General features: G+C 49.7%; 1 protein-coding gene across 1 annotated transcript in view; it reads left to right on the top strand.

Moving 5' to 3' along the window:
* Positions 1–1,469: 1,469 nt before the first annotated feature.
* GPR83 (G protein-coupled receptor 83) overlaps positions 1,470–9,247 on the top strand; it is a 142,252-nt gene continuing 134,474 nt past the window's right edge. The window contains exon 1 of the mRNA XM_078655964.1: positions 1,470–1,913. Within this exon, the coding sequence (XP_078512090.1) occupies positions 1,524–1,913 (390 nt within the window). The 5' untranslated portion in view covers positions 1,470–1,523. The remainder of the gene's footprint in view (positions 1,914–9,247) is intronic.

Genomic DNA, 9,247 nt, shown 5'->3' with positions numbered 1-9,247 from the left:
GTAAATTTACTTGAGATGAATCTAAAAGTGTAATTTGACCTTTGTGAATAGAGCCCGATGTGTTGTTGCTTGTTGTCCTTTTATTTGAATATCCCTCTTGCTCAGCCTGGAGCTATATTTCACAGTGAGTGCATTGAATGGTATTGTACATTTTACTTGCCAATGTACCTGACACTATTTAGAACAGACTCTGCTTTTTATTAAACAATAATGAATGATTAACATCTAAAATCTGAGACAGATGACCTAGTTTGATCACTGCGTATAAATAAATCATATTCAAAGCTCTCGTTTTTTTTGTTTTTACTGATTATGACTTACAAAGTTAGATAGGAAGCAATCTTGTTTCCCTGGCTGTATTTGTGTATTTTTAAACTGAAATATGGACAAATTGTGTGTCTATGCTGTCAGGACTGCAAGCTCAATACCTGTACATATTAACTGAATACAGTTAAAAAGAATGAAATGTGTAATGAAGCTCAAATAGCTAAAGATGTACACAAGTGTCAATACCACAACACTAATGTTTTCAGTAGAGCGTGGTATTATATTATATGTGCCTACGTCACTCACTAAAACATACAGACAACAAACACGAGTGCACATTTTTCAGTTAAACACATTTGGAAACATAAAAAATGCTAATTATTTTTTACCCTCCCAAAAATAAAGTTGTTATAAATGCTTGTTAGATGAGAAAACCGTGATTTGGCTAAATATGTGTATCCTGTGTAACTTAGCTGGTGCTCATGTAAAGCGCTCCAAACCCTTCGGGTCCAGTTCGAGCTATATAAAACTGCCAAAAATATATACAAAAAATATATCAATCTGTAAAAAAAAAAATACATAAAACCTGGAGCCCAAATCGTATCAGAGGTAACAAAAACACATGCAACAACAAACCGATCCCAAGAGCAGCGTTTAATGCCAGGCAGCGACCAGCACTGAATACAAACGTGCTTCAGAGAAAGTAGGCGCCTTTCCTGCCTTCACTCCTCTGGTCAGCGAACGGGTTTTGCTTCTGGGAGTGCGCTGGGTACATTTGAATTAAAGCCGAGAGTGGATGTCAAGTCTGACAAGCAGGAGCGTCGGAGTGAAGGGGGAGGGGGAAGGTGATTAGACCTGTGTCCAATCGCGCGGGCTCCTGGTTAGGAGCGGCGCGTGGAAGCGGCGCGCGCCAGAGATATAAAAGTGCTGATAAAGGCTGCAAGATGACAGCCCCGTACGAGACGAGGGCCGACGGAGCGCTCCGGCTGCAGCCGCGTGCCGATACCATCGAGGGCAGGCGCACCAATATCCTGCTCCGGCGCGCGAGGGTGGGATATGAGCACTGTGACTGCTCGTGATAAGGAGGGGCGGCTTCCTGCCTCCCAGGATAGTTTATGAAGAATAGTCCATGGGGTTTGGCAATTGACAGTTCAACCTCTGGTCTTCGTGCATCTAGGCGCTCAGCATCGAATGAGGGAATTTTTCTCTTCAGGCAAAAGTGAAGAAAATAAAACAAAAAAGTTGTGCTTCAGAAAATGGTGACCCGTGTAGTATGGTTGTCTTTGCCATACCTGGCCATGGCGTTGGAACGTACCGAGAGTTCACCTTACAACAACACAACTTTCCAAGAGCCCTTCAAAGTCCCGAATATGTCCAGCTTGTTTTCCTGGGATAACTACACGCTGGCCGACTGGAGCAGCCTGGTGAACCGGAAGCGGTACGGGACGGAGTCGCAGAACCCGATGGTGAAAGCCCTCTTGGTCGTGGCATACTCCTTCATCATCGTCTTCTCCTTGTTTGGGAACATGCTGGTGTGCCACGTCGTGATCAAGAACAAGCGGATGCACTCTGCCACCAGCCTCTTCATCCTCAACCTGGCCGTCGCCGACATCCTGATAACTCTCCTCAACACCCCCTTCACTCTGGTAAGGGTTCACGTTTGCACGCTTCCATGCTTGTCATACCAAACTGCACCCCTTATCCACTTCCAGAAGGAGCTGAAATTGAAAACCCATCTCCTCAACAGCACCTCTTTAGAGGTTGAAGGGTAACCACCTGGTGGAAGTACCACATCTAGAGAGTTCCCACTCCATCACTTTCCTACCTTCAGCTCTGCTACTATGCTTAGTTTCCTGCCCTCTCTGCAAGACTCACACCAGCACTTTTTCCATCTCTACTGTAAATCACTGTATCCGTCTTTAAAGCAACTGGTGCTCATGTAAAGCCTCTGATACCTTCGGGTCGAGTTCGCGCTTTAAACAACTGCAAAAAAAACCTTGATGCTGTTTTCCAGATCCCTGGATTACCCTTTGTTAGCACTACCTACTGTACACCCCCTGTAGTGTAAAGTACTTTTGTTTTCTGGCTAACTTTGTTCTAAATAAATCACATTTATTTATCTATATTTCTCTCTAAATGTATATATGCAATGTATATATGCAGAGACAGGCATATACACTTTTGCTGTAGTTATGGTTAGGTCAGAGTTTCACTGAAAAGGCAATGTTTTTGTTTTCTTAACACGTTCAACGCTGTTCGACAAATCTGCACAAACATTCCCCCCAAAAATAATCATCAGATTTGAGTTCGGTATAGCAAGTTTCGTGTTGATCCATCAAGAGGGAGACGGAATAGAAGGACGGAACAAAAAGTTAAGTTTCACATATTAATTCCCATACAATTCTTTGTTCTCATATGTAGAAAAAACGGCTGCATTGAACGGCAGGAAAGACTAAGATTAATTGAGCAAGTCAATTTCCTTTGTTTGTTGTAAAAACATTTAGTTTTTGAGAAGCTCGCGTTAAAACATGTTTGGGGGTGGACTTAAAAGAGTTAGAAATTGCAGATATCTAGACCATTAATCCGTGACTGGCCCTCGGACCTGGGTTCACTGATCATCCACAGAATAACTAAAAAATACATCTGATTGGATGAGGAAGATTTTTTGCTGCTGTCCTTTTTGGGTCAGTGAACCCAAAGCCTAGATTGTGGACCTGAATATTTCCATTGGCTGACTGCAATAGAAAAATCTGTTACACCCACTTCTTGCAGCTCTATCCCGCATCCTGAAAAGAAAGAAGTAAGAGAACCACAAGGGACAGCAGGGGTAGCATCCCCTCACCCATGGCTCGGGAGATGGAGGACTATAGGGACCCCCCTCAGATTACAATAAGAGTAAGGACATTTTGTTGCTGGGTTCGTAGACCCAGAGCCAGTGTTCATTGACCCCAACATGGCTCTAAGGTCCAAGAAACCTGCTTCTTTGCCCATGAAGTCAAGGGCTCTTGGGCTCATGTTGGACTCCCTCGTGGGTTCATAAACCCTAACTCAGGGTTCAGGAACCCACTCAAGCTTGTGGACCTTTGTTGATTGTTCTCCCACCTCACCGCCAAGACCTGGAACACCCTCCCCATCCACCTACGGCAGACCCAACACCTGCTGACCTTCAGAAAACTCCTCAAGACCTGGCTTTTCGCGCAGTAGCAGCATTCCCCACCCCAGCGCCTTGAAACCCTCACGGGTGAGTAGTGCACTTTACAAATGATATGATTGATTGATTGGACACTCCCACAGGCTTTCCCTCTTTGTTTCTGGGTCTGCAAACTCTGTGGGAGGTCCAACGACACCCGTGAGATTGTGTGCTGGTGAACCCACACTGGCATCCGTTAACACCCCCTTCCCAAAATATAATCAGGACAGTCTCTGCGTGGCCACCGAAAGAGCATGCACAGTAATAGTTGGCCAGTAGCCAGGCCCTGAGCCAGCACCTGCTGACAAGCCAAAGGGCATACTCAGTGGGGGTGAGGCAGCCCAGGGCCGGTTGGGTCCCTGCACGATCCCTTGCTGTGCGCAGTTGAAGGATTATGACTGATCAATATTTATACCAATAACTACTTCTAAAAGCACAATGTAATGAATAGTGCATATTTAAACCACTATGTAATAGTACATTCATAGTTTAATGGGTAATGCGCTGTGTAATCTCATCTGTAAGATTACTTTTGACATTTGTAGTTGCATTTGGCGCATCAAGAGTGTATAATCATGAACATTGCATTTGGTGTGCCAATAATGGTGTACATGGCTGCTGTGTGAGATGCATGATGGATCTAACCATAGCTTCTGAATTTCAGTGATTTTTCAGTTTAATTTGCACACGTAGCTGTAATTTAACTCTGGTTTTTAAATGAATGCTCGTTTTTTTTGTAACAACAGCTAACCATAATTTCATCATAACCTTGTTTTTTCCATTGAAGAAAGATAGACAGACAGACAGACAAACATAGAGACATAGATAGATAGGTTTTCTACATAAGGTACCTAGCCCTTAGAGAAAGTCACGGACTTAAGCACATTCTTTAAGTGCAGACACTCACACAGTAAGCAAAGGAACAATGGATTAAACCAGTGGCGGCTCGCCGAGGGAGTGCTGCGGGGGAGGGTGGGGGTGTAGTGGAATCCGACATACGACCGATAGGAGTAAGGTAAGTAATTAAAAAAATAAAACAATTTACCTTGTGCACGCTGCATCGCCGAGTTGACAATGCAGCAAGCGCAAGGTAAATTATTTTATTTATTTAATTACTTACCTTACTCCTGTTAGTCGTATGTCTGTATCCACTAACCTGCCCCTCCCTCGCCCGACCCGCAGCACTCCCTCGGCAAGCCCCCACTGGATTAAACCCAGATCTCTTGACTGGGGGTGAGTGGTTGATAAGTTTCAGCACTCCGGCCGTCATCTTGGTGTGTTTGCTATGTTTGCCCTAAGTAGCCAAGGGTATGCTTAGACATGGGTCCCTTGCTTGCTGTGCCACTGGATTCAAGCTAGCCTGGCCAATGAGAGGTGATACCCAGAAACTGGTCCCAGAATGCTTGTTTCCGGTCCAGTGAGGACCTGGCCTGGCAGTTCGGGCTGCACTGTTCACATCAGGAGCAGGGTCAAGGGTGATTTGCATATGGCTGGGTCCAAATTGGGGTGGCATAGTGAGCAAAAAAACAATGGGTTAAACCCTTATCTCTTGACTGGGGATGAGTGTTTAAATAGTTTCAGCACTCTGTCCATCATCTTGTGTCTACACTCATGTATCATCTTCATTTTTTAGGTCTCGCCTAGTGTTGCAGCGCAAATACGTGAACTCCCTGCTCTCCCTGGCCTTTTTGGATCCAGATTTTTGTGTTCACTAATAACTCCTGTATTGAATATGTAATCATTCTGTAATGAATGTGAATATTTCTGTAACTTGTAACACCCTGTTTCCTTATGACTGCTTGTTTTCCCTGAAGTCCCTTCCCCCCTCTGGTCTGCATGATGCTCTCTGCATTCCTTTCCCCCTGTCTACCTTTCCCCCTTTACCTTCCATTCCACATAAGACTATTGTCTTTGCTATGTAACGCGAAAATAACTTATGTTATTGTGCAATCTCATATTTTACTACTGTCTGTTCTCACCGTGGATTCTGAGTAACCTTGGTCGATGCCCGATGGAGCTGTCCTATGCAGCGATAGAGGAGTCTGGCTATGGTTCACCCCCTCGGCCGTCACCTACCCAGCCGGACATTGGACACTGTTTTTAACGGTGCTTCACGGTCTTTGTCTTTCTTTCACTTTGACTGCTTGTTTCCCCTAAAGTCTCTTCCCCTCTGGTCTTCCCAATGCTATCTGCATTCCTTTTCCCCTGTTTACCTTTCCCCCCTCGACTTTCCATTCCACATAAGATGTTTTGTCTTTGCTATGTAACGCGAATATAACTCATATTATTGTGTAATCGCATGTTTTTCTACAGTCTGTTCTCACCGCGGAGTCCGAACAACCTTGGCCGATGCCCGGTGAAGCTGTGCTATGCAGCCATAGAGGAGTTTGGCCCTGGGTCACCCCCTCGGCCGTCATCCACCCAGCCGGACATCTGACATTGTTTTCCTCGCCTCACCATTATGCTTTCTTCCCTCTATCTTTCTCCTATGTCAATACTTGGAATTTGTAACTGAAGTAATTATGTAATCTGTAACTGGCTGATGTTAGAAGGGGCGATCCCCGAGGTCCAGGTTATGCTCACCCGACCACCCCGGGACCCACCTCTCCCACAAGTAATGCCGAGTCTTAACGCGAGGACACCGCCGGGGAGGACTTTGGGTCTAGGATCGTACACACTGAGCTCACACCATACTTACGAACGGACACCACACCGTAGGTTTTCGGTAATAAGTTTTTTATGAACAGTAAAAAGGAATCAGCACTCTTATTTACAAGCGATCGAGGGATCGTGAAAGTCTCAGGAATTCGGGAAGGGGGAAGCGGGACAGTCTTAGTCTTTAGGCCCGTACGAATCGTACCCTGCGCACAGCTCTCAACCCTCGAGCCGGGGGATACGGAAGATGACGGTCGTACTGGCTGCTTCACTCACTTCGAGTTGACTCGGGTCGTGTTGGTAGTGTCGATGGTCCAGCCGGACCAGAGTACTCCTCGAGCCGCGACGAGGTCAGCAGGGCTCGATCCGGAGGTGTTCTTGAGGAGCCGCGACAGCGTCAGCAGGGCTCTGGAGGTTTCACAAAGATCTCTTTAGAGTTCAAGCTCGAGCCGCGACGAGGTCAGCAGGGCTCCGAGCTGTCAGTTCTGTCTTTACGAGGACGAGCCGCGACAGCGTCAGCAGGGCTCCGATGGTTCAGTTCCATGTTACGAGAAGGATCCGCGACAGCGTCAGCAGGGCTCAGAGAGTTCAGATTTCCTCAAGGGTCAGCCGCGATCAGATCAGCAGGGCTTTCTTGTCCATGATACAACTGCCCGCTAGTTCTCGGGTGGGCCTTGATATAGTCCAGTGGCCCTTTGATGTCCGGACCCTCGCAGGCGGAGGTCTCAGGCCTTGGGGGCTGGTCGTTGGAGAGGTCCGGCGGTTGGCTCTTTGATCCTTTTGAAGCTGCGTCCGGGGATTCCCAGAAGCCCAGCAGGGTCTGGAGCCAGCACTCGGGGAGGCCAGAGGTGTGATCGAAACCGGCCCATCGGGGAAGGCCAGAGGTGTGAGAGAAACCAATCTCTCAGGGGAGGCCGGAGGGCAATCAAAACTCCTTGTCTTATCTCCCTCGGGGCGCCCTTTACCCCACAGCCGGGACTGGTGCGCCTGGGAGTCTAGGTTTCACGGGGGCCGGGGTCATGCTAGGCCCAGGGAGTCAGGGACCTCGGGAAGGGAAAATGGCTGCCGGGGGCACTGTGGGTTGATGCAGGTTCTGGGCGCTCGGAGCCGGGAAGGAGGCCGGGGGCATGCGGGGCTGGTCGTCGGCTTGCGGGGTCGTGCAGGGAGTTTGGGCGTACAGGGAGCTGGGGAACGGGGGGGGGAACCACGACACGAGGCCAGGTCTAACACGCGCCCCCCCCAGCTGAAAGGCGAAGAGAACTACCCATCCCCTTGGGGGTTCTCTTCACTGAGGCGGAAGAATCGGGACAGGCCATCGGCGTTGGCATGGGCCACACCAGGCTGGTGCTCAACAGTTCTGTGGAATTCCCTACCTGCACAGTTGAGACATACCACCAATCTTCTTTCCTTTCGAAAGAAATTAAAAACATATCTTTTTACTCAGGCCTAGTAATTCCTCTTCCATACTGCAGTATTGTCCTTGTCTGTCAACACAACACCACAACGGAAGCAAAAGCGCGGAGATACCCCTTCGGGGCTGATTCAGGCGCTCTACAAATACATAAATAAATAAATAAATAAAACAGTGAAATCCATCCCCTGGATAGAGATGGACCATCGCAACAGTTTGGGGTTCTCCCCTCTCATTTGCATTAGCCACCGGAGGGGTCGGTGGTCGGTTTGGACCCGGAAGTGAGTACCGAACAGATAGGGCCTCAGCTTCTTCAGGGCCCAAACCACCGCAAAGGCCTCCTGCTCGATGGTGCTCCACCTTAGCCGGAGGCTACTCCCTCGAGAGCAAATGAATGCCACTGGCTGGTCTAGGCCTTTTTCGTTCATCTGGGACAGGACCGCTCCGATGCCATGTTCGGACGTGTCCGTTTGGACCACGAACTCTCGGGAGTAGTTGGGGGCCTGGAGTACAGGGGCCGTGCACATGGCATCTTTCAATGCTTCGAACACCTCTTGGCAGGCGGGGTCCAGCTAACTTTCTTCGGCTGATTTTTGGAGGTCAACTTCGTGAGGGGGACCACGATGCTGCCGTACCCTTTTATGAATCTTCAGTAGTACCCCATGAGCCCTAGGAATGCCCGCACTTCTGTCTGGGTTGTGGGGGCCTCCCAGGCCACGATCGCATCGATCTTGGGCTGGAGGGGGGCTACTAGGCCGCTTCCGACCTGGTGCCCCAGGTAGACCACGGACCCGTGTCCGATTTGGCATTTGCTTGCTTTAATGGTGAGGCCCGCCCTCTGCAGGGCCCTCAACACCTCCCCGAGGTGTTGGAGGTGCTCGGACCAGTGGGAGCTGAACACCGCGATATTGTCGAGATATGCGGCGCTGAATGCCTCCAACCCAGCCAGTACCTGGTTAACCAGCCTCTGGAAGGTGGCGGGGGCATTTTTCATTCCGAAGGGCATCACCCGGAAGTGGTAGTGACCATCCGGAGTGGAGAAGGCGGATCTCTCCCTGGCCCCCTCGGTGAGGGCGGTCTGCCAGTATCCGCTGGTCAAGTCGAACGTGCTGAGATAGCGAGCCGCTCCTAGGTGGTCAATGAGCTCGTCTGCTTAGGGAATGGGGTGGGCGTCGGTTCTGGTGACTGCGTTGAGCCCGCGGTAGTCCACGCAGAACCTCAGCTCGGGAACAGCGCCGGGGGCGGCCGCCTTCGGAATCAGGACCACGGGGCTGGCCCATGGGCTGTCAGAGGCCTCGACCACTCCCAGGGCTAGCATCTTGGAGACTTCGGCCTTGATGCAGGTCCGGACTCTGTCAGGGACTCGGTAGGCTCTGTGCCGTACCGGAGTGCTGTCACCGGTGTCCACGTCGTGGACGCACCAGCTGGTGACGCCGGGGACGAGAGAGAAAAGGTCAGAGAACTGTCCCAGTAACTGGCGACAGTCCTCGCGCTGCTTGGGGGTGAGGGAGGAGGAGAGACTCACTCCTTCTACGGAGCCATCTTTTTCTTTCACACACAGGAGGTCGGGGAGGGGCTCCGTGTCCTCTTCCGCTCCGTCGTCGGTGGCGAGGAGCAAACTCAACTCGGACCGCACAAAGTGGGGTTTGAGGCGGTTCACGTGAAGGACCCTCAAGGGGTTCCTGGGGGACTGCACATCTATGAGGTATGTCACCTGGCTCTTG

Source organism: Lissotriton helveticus, chromosome 8, assembly GCF_964261635.1.
Source record: "Lissotriton helveticus chromosome 8, aLisHel1.1, whole genome shotgun sequence".
Lineage (NCBI taxonomy): Eukaryota > Metazoa > Chordata > Amphibia > Caudata > Salamandridae > Lissotriton > Lissotriton helveticus.
This window is presented reverse-complemented; position numbering and strand designations above follow the sequence as displayed.